The sequence below is a fragment of the Terrapene carolina genome, unplaced genomic scaffold (assembly GCF_002925995.2).
Source record: "Terrapene carolina triunguis isolate 2854851 unplaced genomic scaffold, T_m_triunguis-2.0 Scaffold211, whole genome shotgun sequence".
Taxonomy (NCBI): domain Eukaryota; kingdom Metazoa; phylum Chordata; order Testudines; family Emydidae; genus Terrapene; species Terrapene triunguis.
The window spans coordinates 2,796,216-2,813,748 of record NW_020664562.1 but is presented as its reverse complement, the minus strand read 5'-3'; the positions used below and the strand labels follow the sequence as shown (position 1 = coordinate 2,813,748).

Sequence of the window (17,533 nt, the reverse complement as noted above, 5' to 3'; positions counted from 1 at the left end):
CCCTGAGAATGGTAGTGTGAGCACTTTGGTTTGGCTGGCTGGTGATCTTTAGCTGAGGATGAAAACCAAGGTGATTTTGATTTTACTGACACAGTGTTGTTGACCTGTGCTAGGAAGGATATAGGACTCTGTATGACTCTCTTCTATCCTTGCTGAGATGTCACAGAGAGTAATATAGTATAATTGCTCATCTGCTCCTTGAAGGGCCTTCTTCTATTCAGTCATGTCACCTGTATAACATCTATGAGGCTCTGGGGGAGGCAGAGTGCTGTGGCATCTCCAAAACGTGGGTGGCATTTCCTGGTTAGTAGGTCTTACTCAGTCAGCTGCCTGGATTGAGACTTGGATAAAGGCAAAACAGCCAAATTTAATTTAGAACAGACTAAAGTTATGCTGGCAGCATGGGGTGGGGACATTGGAAGAAACATCAAGAGTGACATCAGCTCCCTCAATTGAGAGAGTTTAGCTTAGCAAGGTGGGGCGCATGTCGGAGCCTCAGCTGTTTCTGGATGCCCTGGCTATGGCAGCAGCCAAGAGCACCGTGTGTCATTTAACCTGGGCCAGAAAAGTTAGTACCTTTTCTTTCAGATATGGACTTTGCCATAGTGACCCGCTCCTCTGTCACCTGCAGTGCTCCCTATATGGGGGCTACTCAAACTTTCACCCATTTGTTAAGGGGATTTCTTACTAGAAACAAGCTGTGGCTCTGCTCAGAGATTTATTCTGGCTTGCAGATGCAATTTAAGGTGTTGGTTTTAATCTTTAAAACCATTGTTGAGTCGGATACTGAATACCTCAGACTCCATTTATTTCCTTGTAAGATCCCAAACAATGGGGATCAGCTGACAAGCTGACTAGCAGCCCCCCGATTTAATTGTGAAGGGCCTAAAACTGTGGTTCCCAAATTTTACGGGTTCACATACCACCTTCTTAATGTTTGAAGTATTAGATGCAAATTTCTCCTTTTGTGCACATTTATTTTAGGCCTAAATAGGCAATCTTAAATATTTAGAGACTCATTGTAAAACTAATTTTGAATTAGGCTGATGGAGGGCTGCTTGAGGGAAATTAGAAGGGAAGGGAGTTTGGCAGGGGGAAATCTGGGTGCAAGGATTAGAGAACATAAGGTTTAGATATGGTTGGGAATTTTTCAGCTAAACAAGTTTTGGTCAGAAAATGCCGATTTGTCAAAACCAATTTTTGGGGGGAACTTTGTGGGAAAGTTTTCATTGGAAAAGGTTTCGCAGGTCTAGGATACAATTTCTGGTCAAAATCACAAAGAGAAAAGGACCCACCCCAGCACTGCCTAGTGGTCAGGGCACTTAGGATGTGAGAGATCAAGGCTCAAGTACCAGGCCTGACTGATTCAGATGAGTACCCTGATCACCAGGCTGTTGGCTATGAGTGGGTGTCTGTCTCTTTCACTGTTTTTGTGTGTCTATGTGAGTGTGAGAGAGAGAAAAACTTCAAAAGATCTCAAGTTCATCCCAATGCAGAATGGGAAAAATTTAGAAATCATAAAAAGTTTCACAAGACAGGAAAACCATTTCCTGCCAAGCTCTAACAGGTTAGACTGAGGGTAGGGATTCTGGCTGGAGTACAGGGAGGGCCCTGGTGGGGTGAAAGAGAGAGGGAAAAAAGGACAGGCAGGGCTCTGGTGGTGTGTAAGTGGGGGGGGGGGGAAAGGGCAGCAAGGCCTCCGGCAGTGGGAGAGGGTATGTCTCTCCTGCAGCTGGGTGCAGGCCAAAGCCCGGGTAGACAAACACATGCTAGCGCTGCTCAAGCGAACATGCTAAAAATAGCAGTGTAGATATTGCCGGATGGGCTCGCCACCCGAGTACAAGCCTGCCTGACCCCCTGGATCTGTACTCCAGTGGCTAGCCTGAGCCGTCTTGCCGCAATATCTACACTGCTATTTTTGGTGTATGAGCTTGAGCAGCTAGTGCAAACCTGTCTACCTGGACTTGGAGGCAAGGTCCCAGCTGCAGTGTAGACGTACCCTAAAAGAGGGGTGGAAAAAAGAGTTGGGAAGGCACTGGTGGTGTGGGAGAGAGGTTGGGAAGGAAGGGCACAGAAGGATCTGGTGGGATGTGAGAGTGAGGGGGGAAAAGGACAGGGAGGGCTTAGAGGACTGGGAGAGTCTTGGCTAGAAGCGTGGGGCTTTAACTGGGCATCAGGTAGCTTCAGCTTCAATTCACTCTTGTTCCAAGGCTTCAGGTTCTCCTCCAGTTTCCTCCAAGCCAGGGGGCTCTGCCAGCCCCACTGCAGCCCCTGGCCTCTCTGCAGATTCTTTCCCCCAAACCTCCTCCTGCCCTGGTCTCACAACTACCTCTTGCTTAAGAGTTTCTGCAGCCTTCCTCTATGGGGCTGTGCCATGACTCAAGCAGGCTTCTCCAGCCCACTAGTCTTTAGGGTCCAGCCCCATTCCACAGATCCTCCCTTGGTCCTTGGACTTTCCCCTTGATTACAGGGCCACACACTCCTCCTCCTTGGGGCTGGGCTGTGACTCAGGCAGGCTTCCTCAGCCCACCAGTCTCTCTTCTGGTTCCCATCCCTGGGAGCATTTCTCCTGACTTGATGCTCCCCTGTAATTCTGCTTTCCTGGCAGTCTGCCCTCTCCCTCTTAATCTTCCTGGAAGTGTCACCTAACAGTTCGGTTTTATCACCTTAAAGAAGTAGCTAATCTTCCTCAGCTGGTCTGCTGCTCTCTTGAATACCTGTTTCCTTAAAGGGATCATGTCTGGAGCAGGTCCACTACCTCTTACAGGAGTAAGACCACCATGTTACAGTGTACCACTTTCAACAAGCTCACACACCACCAGTGGTACAGATACCACAGCTGGGGAACCTTTGGCCCAGAAGTAGGGCACTTTCAGGGAAGGGGCCTTGATTGTTGTATCCACTTCACCTTTGGTCTGTCAGAGCTCAGGTTTGCTGGTGTTCAAATTATTCTGCAAAGACTAACTGCATGCCCAGGGAGTCTCAGGTTTAGAGAGGGGTGGGGAAAATAGTCATTATGGGGATGCACACCATAGAAATGTGTATTATGCATATAAAATGTGCACATTAAACACAAACGCACACAGTCTACATGAAACCCTCACTGACTGGTGAGACCACAGCATTATTATTATTGGCCTCTTAAAGAAATGTCCATGTTACAGATGCTATAGAACAGATTGGTCCTCTAAGAGAGCAGGAAAAATAACACTTTGGGCCCCGTGATCTGTGAAGAAGCAGAGCAACTGATGCTGTTAGTAGGACAGGAAAAGCTCAAAAGCATTTGGGCATCAGGCTTCTTTTTAACTTATATTTAATTCACTCCTTGGTAACCGTGTACATTAAGCAGTAGGAAGCTTTCCTTATTGTAAAGGCCCACTGTGTCAACCAAGCAGATTGAGATGAATCATCTCTCTCTAACTCCAAATCAAATCACAGATAATTATTGTTTTATAAACTTGCTAAAATTAAAATATAAGCTGAGATTTGAATGTTTATCATAAAACTAATTTTTATATTATAACTGCAACAGCTTTTGAAGCTCAAATTTGCCTTTTTGGTGCTCAATTTCTCAGCTCATTCTTATTTATAGCAGAGACTATAACTCAGATTCTAAAATATTTATTTTAATTTGTAACAAGTGCCCATCCATTACTTTGGGCACTTTTACAACTAAAAATGCACACTCTAAAAAATCCCCAACCCATTATGTGTAATATTACAAACTGCCTACATTTCCTTATAATAAATTATTGTTTTTTTATTAAAGTAGTATCTAGTGGCCCCACATGATATCAGAGGCCAATTGTGCTGGTCAACATACACAGTCCCTGCCTCAAAGAGTTTATATTATCTAAACAAAGAAGTGCTTTTATCCCCATTTTGCAGATGGGGAACTGAGGCACAGCAAGATTACTAGGCTTTGGCTCAAAGACAAAGCAGTCAGTCTATGACAGAGCCAGGAACTAGACTCAGACCTTCTGCATTTCAGTCTGGTGCTGTGATTGGGTGGACTAGATCCAGAGGACCCCTGCTGGAAGCCTCATGGCCCTGCCTCACCCTGCCCCAGAAAAAAGCAGAGAAGTCCTCAAGATGGCCTAGAGTGGAAGCAGCCAATCAGGGGCCAGGAGGGCCATAGAAAAAGAAGCAACAGAGACAGAGCAGTCAGTTGCTGCCTGGAGCTGGAAGAGAGAGGACCAGATTCCTGGCTGGCTGGCAGTGCAGCAGGACCATGGATAGCTCAGTGTGGCAGGGCTGAGGCAGGGACATGCCATTTACCAGGGGGGCACTCGCAAGAGATGGGTACCACCCCATTCCAAAAGCTGAGAAACAGCAGGCTCACACCCGACCAGAAGGGGACTCTCGCGAGGGGTGGGTGCCATCTCCATTACAAGTGCCTGAACGACAAGGTGATCCTTCTTCTCTGAAAGGAATCAGAAACCATGTTTAGTTTCTCGATAGTCTCAAGATGTAACTGCATATTGACTACATGGCGGTATTTTAGTCTTAAGGTGGCAATAGCATGGCTCGGTAGAACGAGATCCACATCCAAAAGAAACTGCCGCACTTGTCTTGCCAGGTGGGGAAAAGGGGGATAAAAATAAAAAGGGTTCCAGCTGCTACTGGAACAGCAAGTAGCTACCTTGGATCTAACAAGACCACAAAAATACGAACCAGCATCATAAAATGGCGGCTTCTTAGCCTTGATTAGGGTTGTCAATATAATCCTCACCAATTCTTTCCAGTTGCATCCCACCAACCAACCTCACATTGGTCATATCTAGATTGAGCCTTTGCCACCCGCATCTAATGCCAAATCTCAGATACATATTGATACATTTGAAAATTCAAACACTACTGAAAATATTTGCAGAAGTGGGGGGAAGACAGGATAAGACAGACCAGATGTTATATTAAAAGCAAAGACAGATGGATTCTCTTCTCTTCCTGCAAAAAAAAAAAGATTCTTCTTCCATATAAACCTGGATTTTTAAAGCAGGCGTATTTACCAAACTGAAATGACAAGCAGTGAAGACTATCAAAACATTCCCCATCAAGAATGCTATGTGCATGGCCAAGAATTATTACACCCCTGGACATCCTCCCAAGTCACCTTGCTAAAGTTAAGTTCTTTATAAAGGGCCTGATGCAAAACCCACTGAAATCAATGAGACTTCCCACTGGATCAAGCCCCAATAGACTAATCCTGCAAGGTTTATACACATGTAAATAAACTCAGTGGACATGAAGAGGGCATGTGGGATCGATTTCCATTTCATAGTTCCTTGGGCCTAAAATTCTGTACATTTGGAACCAGAGCAGCAATATTACTAGCCCATTATTAGCCAGTTGTTTTTCTGTTCCAGTTTCTAATATAAGCTGCTTTGGCCAAAAGCTGTAAACTACTTGCAGTTTTCAGTAAAATCTGTCCACCCACCATCCAACCATCTGTCCTAGGTGTTTCAAAAGCACTGCACAAGTCTGCCCTGCAGCGAAACATTCAAAGCTAATTGCAAAAAGTGAATCCTTCTGACAGATTTTTATGGCATTGCATTACCATTCATCTCCACACAGGATTGTCTGAAGAAAGGACATTTGCCAAATAGCCAACATTCCCTGTAAGTCTGGGGAAAACCTACCAGACTACAGGGAACACACTGTCACCAGCCTAGTACTTCTGCCCTCCTCTCCTTCCTCTGCAAATTATAGCACTTCCCATTAATCTTTACCAAGTTTCAAAGGTAGCCCAGATATATCAATATAAACTCTACACCATTGCAGTTCCCAATGGGATTCCTAGAAAACACTGTATTTGGGCATCGGCCTCAGTGGGGATGGGGTACAGGCTAAATGGGTGTGCACAACATACCTGTTATGGATAGTTCCACAGTCAAGTAACCAGTTCAGTTTGTGGGAGAGTAAGGCTGATCTGACTAAGATGGAAGATTGTTGAAGTCCCTCTGCAGAATTATTTGTTGCAGATTAAGTTCCATGGTTATATTTTTGTACTTGTGTACACACCCTATATTCAACACCTGGAAGGAAATGGATGTGTTCTATTGGGGGGGTTATCAGAACCGTCAGCTGTTTTCAAAAATATCTATATTTAAATGTGTGTTTTTACTGATTTTAATGCTCGCAGAGAGTACTAGACGGAGAGTGCTAGACAATGAGGATTACTACATAGAACCGGTACACAGCATTGGCATGGCAGTATGTATGGACACAAGGTTCCCAAACATGACCCCACTCATCTGGTTTGCCTCAATCAGTATTTCACACTAGTTCAGTCCATGGCCTCTTTGCTTAAAGTACGACACAGACAGCAGCAGTGACAGCATTGGATCTTGTGATATGCACCCCTCTCTCTTAGGGAACTGAATTGAGATTGAGCTCATTTTCACCACCAAACAGCTATCAGATGGAAACAACTTCGGGGGCATTTGAGCCAATGACTTAGAAGCGAGACTCCATGTTCTGTGACCAATGCCTGCGCCATAGTGTTCCACAAGGGGTCATTTACCACGGTGTAACAAGGGCCCAGACGGTGCTGGTGCATGAATAGGTGAGGGCCTGCCTCCCAATTTCCAAAACTAAAATGTTGCTTACCTTACAGAGAGAAGAAATTGATTCTGATCAGAGGCCACTCAGCAAAGTGCCATACATATCCCAGAATGCCCCTCTCTACCACTCCCCAAACACAGACCCCTGAATGAATCTCCAACCCCACATATACCCTTCCTCTACCAGCCCCCACTTATACTGACAGTTCCCAGCAGCCCTGACACACATCCCACTCACTGCAGCCCCCAACACCTTAGCCCTATCAACCACAGCTCCCAACATCCCCCACTCACCCCAACACCCCACATTCCCCCCACCTTTAAACAAGTACCCTCACTTGCCCCCAACCCCTCACCCAAAAGCTTTCCGACACTCCCCAACTCACCCCATAGCCCACTAACAACTCACCCCCCAGACTCTCACCTATCGTCCCTGGGGCCTCCTGGCTACTCACCATTCCCATCCTGGGTTAGGGTGGCTCCTCTTGATCCCAGTGCTCCAACTGGCCAACCCGCACTCACATGGCGTGGGCAAATTTGAGTGATGAATAGCACTGCATGCCTGGCACATAGGGTCACAGCGCCACTCTGGTTTGGCCCGGCTGCCCCCTCTCTCATGACAGGGGAGCAGCCAGGCCAAACCTGAGTGGCACTGCAACCCCCGCACGCCTGGTCACAATGCCACTCAAATTTGGCCCAGCTACTCCACCTGACAGAGGATCAGCAAGGCCAAATTTGAGTGAGTAGTGTTGTGACCCCATGCACGAGATGAAGGGCTGGAGGGCCACTCCATCTGGTTGGGCCCCAGCACAGTTGCACCTCTATAGCTATGCAAAGTGTCTATCCACCCTCGCTCCTTGTATAAATTATTTCTTCCTTAGAAACAACAGAGTTAATAATACATATTCCATAAGGCGTTCGCATTTTTTATGGCAACAAGTAGCAAATGCAAGTAGAGTAGGACATATTAATTTAACAATACCTCAGTTTCGTGTGTGATTATAACACACAGAGAAGCCAGGTATGCTGGGTCCCTTCCTGGTATTTCTTGCATGACACAAATGGAATACTCTGAACTGTTCCGGGGAAGAGACCCACCCTCACTTTCTGGGGGACACTAGGACCCAGGTGGCTTCTTCTCCCATGTCCCCCATGCCATACTGGCTTGGCAGCCAGCTGCAAGGAGGAGCCAGCCAGTAGGACCAGAAGCAGCCGAAGCAGGGACCGGAGGGGCCTGGGGAAAAAGGGGCCCAGCCAGGGCCACTCTTCCTCCCCACCCCACTCTGACTCTGGGAACACTAGGACCCAGGGTGGTATCTCTCACCTCCAACAAGTGGGCTTGGGAGACAGCTGTAAAGAGAAGCCAGCCATGGAGTCCAGCAGCCAAAGCAGGAACCTTTGGTCCACTCCTTTGAGTTTTGAAAGCAGCTGGATATCAACAGAAATGACGGTGTCTGTTTGGGGAGGAGGGCTATGTGGGATGTCTCTGGCTATGGGCCTAGGTCCCTTTACTACTGGGAGTACTTTCCTAGGTTTGTGTTACCTCATCTTCTTACCTCAGCTGCCTTCAGACTCTTGATGCTAGAATTTGTATATTTATTTTTAACATATCCCCCATTATTGTAGCATCCAGGCACTGCCATACTAGTTAGGCACTACCCTATCCAGTTTACTAGCTCTATACAATGGCATTGAAGTTATAGGAACACTTCTGTAACACTGTGTTCCATCAGTCAAGGCGAGATGCTACCTAAAGAGTCATTTGCAATCTCCCTTCAAGAGCACTACAGTTCAGAGCAGCTGGAAGAGTATCACCACACAGAAACAAAGGCTGGGAATGAGCTTGATGAGCTTTCAGCTCCAGCATAGGAGGAGGCTGGAGAAAATACGAGACCTGCAGCCCAGAACCAAGGAAACTGGCAGCAGGCTACACAATGGAAACAACAACAACAGTAATCAAGTGTGCTGCGCTGTGGCATTTGACATCTGTTTTTGCAGGATTTTAAAATCCTTTGACAGACTCAGTCGCTACAACCTGTGCCAGCAACTGGATTATGCTTCCAGGTTTCTAGAGAAACCTAGTCAATGTGCCCAGTGTTTGAATGAGTTGAATGATCACCGCTCTCCTGTCCTCTGAGAAGAAAGAAAAGTGCTGACCTAGAGTGTATTTTTTAAACTAAGTAGATTTTCATGACTTGAGACAGAGCTTGGGTCAAATTCTGTTCTCAGGTATATGAAGTAAAAGCGCACATAAAAGCCAAGTAACTTCTCTGGAATCAATGTGATTGAAATTTACTTGAATGTGAAAGAGCAGAATTTGTTTCTGTGACTCTGGGCTAGAACAGAATTTTCCTCCAAGCCCCATTAAAGCTTGGGCTATTGACATTTTCAGCATCCTACAACTGTCAGTATCACAGAATAACACAAAAACATCACACGCAAGACTCAGGCTTCCCTTGAGATAGAACAGTTACTACAGAAGAACATTAGTAAGTCTTAATCAAAAAGCAACACTATGCATATTCAAAGTTAAGCATGAGATGCTTGATTGACTTCATTCAAGTGTTAAGACAAAAATGTACACCTGGGGTTGTTGGCTTTGCCTGCTGTGACCTCACCATGCAATCTACATGTTTTGAATTGTTGCAGTCAGCACTGCAAAGATCTGGTGATGTCAAACACATACAGAAATAACCTCATGCCATTCATTTGAAAAAAGCAGTTACGGGCCTTACCAGGGTTTCTCATAAGATTCTGTTTAAAAGCTTTAGCACTGGATTGGGACTCAGGAGACCTGTATTCTATTGTCGACTCCGCAACTGGACTGCTAGGTGACCTTAGATAAGTCACTTCACCTCCTAGTACCTCAGTTTCCCCATCTGTAAAACAAGGGTAATGACACTGACCTACTTTGTAAAGTGCTTTGAGATCTACAGACAAAAAGCATGATAGAAGAGCACTATATATAAGGTATTATTATTAATACATAATGGTTTTGCATGTGGGTGCAAATGCAATACTTCTTGCATCAGGGGCTTAGAGTACCACAGCTAAATTTATTATAAGCTGAGAGGAACCAGTGCCATCTGACATTGTGTGATGATTAGGGAATACATCCAGGTAACAAACACAGAGCAACTGGACAATAAATCTTTTTCTCATGTTATTTTCTCAGCATTCAAAATCTAGAGGCTTTAATATTAGGCAACATGAGAGATACAAAGAACAAAGTTGTCTATTCTGTTTTTTAACAGGATCCTGTTAAGAAGTCAGCTTTCTTCTCTCCATCTCCCTCTAACTCACATGCTATAATATGACAAGAGTCAATGGAATTCTGTAGCCCTTGTAAGCCTGGTTCTGTAGCCATAAGGAGAACACTGCAGCCATCTCAAGAATGCCAGCTGGAGTACTCTGACAAGGAGATCATGGAAGTTAGCAACTGAAAAGACGCATAAGACCACCCCCATCACAAGTGTAGGATACAGTCAGATCCCCCTCATCAGCTATTAGACATACGTAAGAAAGCGCTGAGGCTTTCCCACCTTTCCACTTAGCCACAAGGCCACAATCCTACTAAGAAAGCAATTGTGGAAACAATCTTGTTAGCACCTTTCATTGGTTGAGGGGTCAGTGAAGACCAACACATGACATTCCTGATGCTCAGAGAGTGAAAAAGCTGATCCTGCAATGCCCCTTAAAACTCACTGGCTTGGGTCAATGAGTCTAGATCCTAAAACTAGATTTTCTCCACATGGCAGTGCAAAGCAGCAACACTAAGGCTGGGCCAAAGTTTACCTTTTAATATACCTACATATATTGCACTAGACACAGAAACTGAGACGGAACACTGGCGGAACTGAAGATTGAGAAAGCCTCACAAGACAAGCACACATGCAGCATTTCCGTGTCTATTTCCCTCCCCCCCCCGCCCATGTAAGTGGCAAAGGTATTAAAATAATATGTTAGGGTTCCCAATCCTCCAGGATTGTCCTGGAGTCTCCAGGAATTAAAGATTAACCTTGAATTAAAGATTATGTCATGTGATGAAACATCCAGGAATACGTCTAACCAAAATTGGCAACCCCAGTGCCAGATGTCCACAAAACAGAGCTGATCCAGGATTCCCTTCAATGACCAATTCAAGACAATACCCAAGATTAAGGTTTTAGAAGCGTGATACTCTCCTGCCAGTCACGTACCTTTAGTTTAACATTCAGCAATACCCTGATTTCAGCGATCAACTTATATGCACATTGTATTAGTGTTTACTTCACAAGGATGCTTGTTAAATCAAGACATGAGGATATTGCTGGAAGAAAATATTTCACTTAAACAGAAATACATACATAAAAATCCTGACTTGCAGCTTCTTGTCCATGTTCTCAGTGCAGCCCCAGGCAATTTATTTCTTCAGCTTCAATGGCATATTTCCTGTACAAAGCACAGTTCCATCTTGTTCATGCTGAAGAGTTCCTTCTGTTCTGGAGATGCAAGTAAATACCTATTTCCCAAAATTCTGCATGAGAGCAAAGGCTACAGGTGGGGGGTTGTTGCCATGTGAAGGCCTAAAGAGAGCTGAATCCCTGGAAAAAATGGGTCATGGCTTAGTCTCAGGAGAGAGAGAGAGAACAACTTCAATGGTTAAATAAAAATAAAACCCTTTAATCAGCACTATAAAGAGAGTCATGTGGGCAAAGCAGCCCTCCACTCCATGAGACATTCTCAGTAGGAAAGTATTACTTCCCCAAACCTCCCTTGGAGAGGGCTATCTGCTTGATGAGAAACCATCCCCAGCTGCAGTCTGCCTCATTTATTCAGTGACTGTCAACAGCTGGAGACCTCCTCTTGCCTAAGAAGAGAAATTTAACCCTTTCACTTCTCAGCACATGATATCAAATATCCCCCTTCTAGACCCCTTGAAGACTGAGCTTTGCCTTTGCCAAACTCTTCTCCACCCCCGCCCCCCCTTTGTGTCTGAATCAAGTACAATAATGGTGAAATTCTCTGCCTTTGTGCTAACACTACTACACAGAGAACTCAGCACAGTTCTGCCAGGGTTAGGTAGTGAACCCACTCCAATGGTGCCAGACTGTCTTTTCAGTGTCTCTTAATGCTCTTCAGAAGTTTGATATTTTATTTACCTAAGGATCCAGAGTATAGAAATAAATGCCCTTATAAAAATGCGAATGGATTTTATAGTGACCAGCCCAAACGCTTAGCACAGTGATGCTGTTTTCTATTAATAGGTTATGAAATTCCTGCCCCACCCCACACATTGCACAAACCTGCAGGATGCCTGTGAGGTTATGGCCAGGATTTGGTCCTTAATGCAGATCAATTATGACAATATATGTGAGCATTTACCAGGGCTCTGTGGGTGGAAAAGAAAATTCAAATGGTGCAGATTCAAACACAAAGCCCTTTAACTCAGGCTCTGTACAGAGAACCAGAATTTCACCCTAAGCTTCCAGGGTAAAGGCACCTTATTAACAATACACTTTGGTCTAGAATCACTTTCTTGGTGCTTCTTGGATAACATGCCTTAAAAATAATCAGCAGCACATATGGTGTGTACAGTTAAATTCCCCCTCCCCCCAAATGTATTTGATCATGTAAAAGTATCTTTGAGGTACAACTTGAGAAGAGATAAATTTTAAATCTACAGTAATCTGCTTATATTATTATAGACCTTTAGCAGAGGAGGACTGGCACTATATTTTTAGATTTCTAGCAAAATTTGATGTGTCTTTGTCAAAGGAAACAAAATAGACCTGATTAAAAATATAATTTATATGAAGAGCTTAACACTTCTGCTTTTGGTACCTGCAAGTTCTCTCTCTTACAAAAACCAATAAATAAATTAAATACTATTTTTCACCAATGGCAAAACAGAACAGGCATTTAGTTAACATCTCACTCCTAGGCATTTTCAACTTAAAGGAGGTCCAGTTGTTCATTGCCCACTTTCCAGCATATTACTTCCAGCCAGCTGTATGCACTCTCTCCACTTGTTCTGATGAAGTTCTCTCAGTACCTCACTGATCAAATCTTCAAGAAACATTCCAATGGAGTCCTCTTGCTTTGCCAAACAAAGCAGACAGCTTTCAATGGTTCAGGTGTAGAGAGAAGGATGTCAAAACAGAGCCTTAAATGTTCAGAAGCCATCTTATTTTACAGAACTCTGTCTGACACTGGAGATTAGAAAAAAAGAGACTTTTGCTATGTTTTTTTGTTGTTTCAGGAAACAGAGTTTCTTTCCTTTTATCAACAACTGCAGAACTTTGCTTTTTCATGACAAAAAGAATAAGACAGCTAGTTAAATGACCAGGCAATAGCCAAAGAGAGAACACAGAAAACTGTCAATGCAAAGTTCTCTTTTTTGCATGGTGGCTGTCAATGATAACAAATATTGCGATGGTCCAGGATTTGCTGACCAGATGTCAACAACAGGAATAATAAAATTCTCAATTCTATTCATACTTACTGCACAATAAAATTGGTAAATAACTATGAATCTTGTTGACAATCCCTCCACACCCATTGGCAGTCTGGAATTCCACAAAGAGCAACTGGCAGCTATTAATTTCCCTCCAAATTCTCCTCCCAACACTTCCTTCCCCTCACCATTGCAACCACCAATACAACCGCCCACCCAAGCATTTGCTGCTGTTGTCACTTGAAAGCAGCAATACGCAAGTCAGGTTATAATTTACACAAAGGCTTAAAACACTAGCTGCTTAACAGTACAGTCACATTAGACACATGAGAAAGGTCAGGTATGTTTTTTTCTTCCTTCATAAGACTTACAACAGTATACAACAGCAACCAACTTTGTTTTTAGCATTATAAACAACTATACATTTTTATTTACATTTAGTATTAGCACGCTGAAAGTAACTCCATACTGACGGAGGCTGATATATTTAAGGACTGCTGTACATGTGTTTTTCAACACAGAACTTGCATGGCAAGAAACATTTATCACATGGAAACTATTAACTATATTTGAAAAGAAAGGGCTCAATCCTGCAACCCTTCATAATTCTCTTGAAGCCAGTGAGGTTTAATCTTGTAAGGATTGCTCCCATGAGTAGGGCTTGGAAAACCAGGCCCCAAGTTGTTTAAGGAATTAAAATGAGTGTTCCTGATGCTCCTTCTGGTGATGGCTACCTTACTGAGAGATGACACCACTGATGAAACAAGTTCAGTACTACAGAGGCACAGTCACAGTGTAGGAGAACACAAACCTGTGTTTCTGTCATGCTTCAACTCCAGGAGAAACCAGGACAATCCTGATAAAAATGATGTGACACCTGGATCACAGATGAGAAAATGTAGCTTTTGGTCAGCTTGGGATATGCTATGCCACAAAATAAACAAGATTAAACTGTTAAAATCAGTTGATAAAACTGAATGAAGATCTGGGAAACTGGAATTCTCCTGCAATTTTCAGCCACAAGCAGGATAAAAATCCGTGCAATCTGGTAGAATCCCTGTCTGTTAGGACAGTTGTTCCTGGAATCTTACCCTGAAAAATATTAGCTGCTTATTGGTAACTTTGTGCCCTATCCTGTGATGTACTGAGCACTTAACTCTCAGTACTGTTGATGGCAGGTTGAGATGCCCTCATCAGACGGCAGGATTTAGGACTCTCTCTCTTTTTTTTTTTTTTTTTTTTTTAAGAAAGTCAGATTGATATAGCAGTCTTGTTAAAGCCTCCTGACATATTACTCTTGCTACAGATATCTAGAACAAGTCCTGCGTGAAGATGAAATGTAACAAGTATTAATATACTATGTTGACTATTCAAGAGTGCACATGTGGTGGAATATGTGATTCTACCTCATTGCTTTTTATCTCTGCTCTCTAGTCAGAAAAAGGAAAAAGTCTGGCGGGAAAAATGAGGAAGTGGGGGGAGGGGGGGGGAGAGAGAGAGAGAGAGAGCAGGGAAAAGTTTGAGGGTTGCGTTGTACACCATTCAAGCAATAGTATAGCATCAATTGCTCCACTATGACATAACTTCAAAACAGTACAAAGCCTTTTCATACTGATTGTTAACTCTACCCTTAGCATCACTGCATTCTGTTGCTGGAGATCTCTTTAATTATTGGCCCTCCACAACTCCAAATACTCAGGATTCATAACTTTAGACAAGATTTTCAAATGTGACTAGTTGAAAATAATGGCTCTTTAAGATGCCTCAAATTGGGCACCAAAAAATGGAAGCACCTAAAATCAGTAGTCATTGGAAAATCTTGTCTTGAATATATCTCAAAATCCACAGTATGTTCCACATATATAATCCAACAAAACAGCACTGAAACAAACTTAATACAGAAACCTCTGTGTCCTGGTAGCACACTGACAAAAACAGAATCTCTTCTTGGTGTGGTCATCTTTTGGGGTTACACACTGTCATATAAAGATAAAGACAGGCAGTTACCTAACTACTTTAAAAGAATAAATACAAAAGGTGTTTCCCCCCCTTTAGGATTATTTTTACTCATGACAATATTTGTTAAAAATATTACATCTGCCTGTAAGAAGATAATATCCTCTTTTGCATAATATGGAAAAATAAAACTCTACAGAACACACAACAGACATTCCAAATGGGCATAGGTGCTTTAAAGTGTTAGCATCTTGGAGTTGTAACTGTAGAGGGCTGCCTTTGCCTTCCCAAGTTCCCCAGACTCATAAAGGGTGGAACTGTATGAATGGTAAAAGACAAGAATACATAAAAACAGTAAATGTTTATTTTCTTAGAAAAAAGGGATTCAAATGATTGTGATCACACTTCCATTCGCATTCAGAAAGCTTAGTCCTTGATTAAGATACCTATTAAATGAAACTTTTTTCCCTTTAAAATACAAATTTCTGCTCCTGTATCACTTCCAGTATTTGTGTGATAACATGCTTTTAATGGACAATAATTTCTCAACTTCTTCCCAGTAGAGAAACAAGGCCTGTCATGGCAAAACACATCCCATCTCCAAAGGCTGAAATCACCAGTAATACTAAGCACTCCAGCCCATCTGTGGACTGACAAACAGCTTGAGGATTTCTTAGAAGCTTGACTGTTCAGTTATGGAAGTTTTGTATAACACTACCTCATCCAATAGAAAATAGGCCAGCAACCTTAGTAAAATCAACAGCGTCTTTCAGATTAAATTTAAGGATTTCCTGCATATCTGGACACAGAAAAGTGAAAAGTTGCAACAAGTTTTAACTAGCAGCAACAAACACAGTTCCATACGAGTTCTTAGCAATATTCCTTGTCTGGTTTTTTTAAGAAACGCTGTAACTGAATGGAGAATACGATGTGGAAATGATCTTCTTTTGCTATGTAGTGCTGCTCACTCTAGAAGACTTCCAAAAGATTTTGACCGGGTTGTAATCTATTTACACAGTAGTATTCCTGTTTTGATTGGCAGAATTGGCACTATGTGATATCCTCCTCTTCTGAACAGTAATCACGACCCTTTAAAAAGAAACACACACAAATGAACAATTCAAGAGAGAGAGAGAGAGAGAGAGAGAGAGAGAATGAAAAGCAAATAAGTAATTGGAAACATTGGGTAAGATGACTGAGGTTTACAGGATAATACACACATCTTTCATCCACATATCCCAGTGGATTCTATACACTGATTTACAAAGATACTTTACACGTAGATGCATCTAAATAGATGCAGAGATGCAGATCCACCACTAGAATGCAGCAACCTATGGAGTGCAAGGCAGCAGCCATTATAATAGTGTTAGCAAAATAAGACAACCATTTTGGGAACAGAAAAATGAAGAGGAATACTTTATCCATTAAAAGCAACAAGGGATTTTTATATGAGCAAAATACATCCATATTGAAATTAAACCAGGACAATGAGGCTAATACCCTAAAGCTTGTGAAAAGTTTCAGGGAATCCTTACTGACCAGGTGAGTTATATTTTTTGTCTCATCTGAAATATGAAACTTCCAGTAGTACAGTTCACCTGCTCATCAAGGTTTGCTAGATCACCAATACTTGAGGAGATTCCGCTTAGTATTATTATTAAACTCTTCAATGTAACTAAAGGCCTGCTGAGCAACACAGACACTTTCCAAGTGGCCAAACTGCACTGCATAGCAGAGACTGCCATTCTATCTTGCCCATATAAATACCGAAAGATTTATACATGCTATAAAACATTTCTAATGCTGCAAAACTACTCTACATCAAGGGCCAGACTGTGCCAGGCACCCTGCATGGGTGCATCGAGGATGCAAAGAGCCTCACTCAATCTGGTGCCACCATGGAGTTAGACATAATGTATTCCCGAGTGCAAGGTCTATGCAATGCCAGTACCCTCAGCTCCACTAGCCTCTCCAAAGGGGCTGGAAAGGAAGGGACAAGGCCTCTTGTTCAAGGCACAGTGAATACCAAAGCTCCTACTAGGACCTTGGTCCTCCATGCTACAAACGCAAACCCCAAATGCCCATAGGCAAAATTAATCCTTGAAACCAAGTCCAAGTATTACAAGCCTATCTGCTGTTCCTATATGCAGGCTGTTCCTATGTGCAGGCTACTCAGCAAACACATGCACAAACACACAGGTAAAAATTATTGGCTGAAGCATGTCAAAGAACTAGTTACTAGGGGCAAGGAAAAGGAGGAAAAACAGAGGAAACTCATGTCTCTGGAGAAGTCTGGGGTAGAGAGGGCCCCAGCCGGAATACAAGCCTGATAGTATTCTGAAAGCACAGAGGGCCAATTCAGTCCTACTGCAAATGGCTGAAAGGCCACGAGCTTGAATAGAGTTGTGCCCATACCCCACAACTGAAACTGGGCCAGTCTTGCCAGGTCTTTATGCTCAGGAAGAGAATTTTAAGAGTAAATTGTTTAAAAATTGCAAAGTACAGAATAAAGGCATATCCGGGCAATAGTGTGTGTGTGTGTGTGTGTGTGTGTGTGTGTGTGTGTGTGTGTGTG

At 43.1% G+C, this 17,533-nt stretch overlaps 1 protein-coding gene across 1 annotated transcript in view; it reads right to left on the bottom strand.

Moving 5' to 3' along the window:
* Positions 1 to 15,297: 15,297 nt before the first annotated feature.
* LOC113407422 (uncharacterized protein C1orf21) overlaps positions 15,298 to 17,533 on the bottom strand; it is a 191,388-nt gene continuing 189,152 nt past the window's right edge. The window contains exon 6 of the mRNA XM_026655923.1: positions 15,298 to 16,044. Within this exon, the coding sequence (XP_026511708.1) occupies positions 16,006 to 16,044 (39 nt within the window). The 3' untranslated portion in view covers positions 15,298 to 16,005. The remainder of the gene's footprint in view (positions 16,045 to 17,533) is intronic.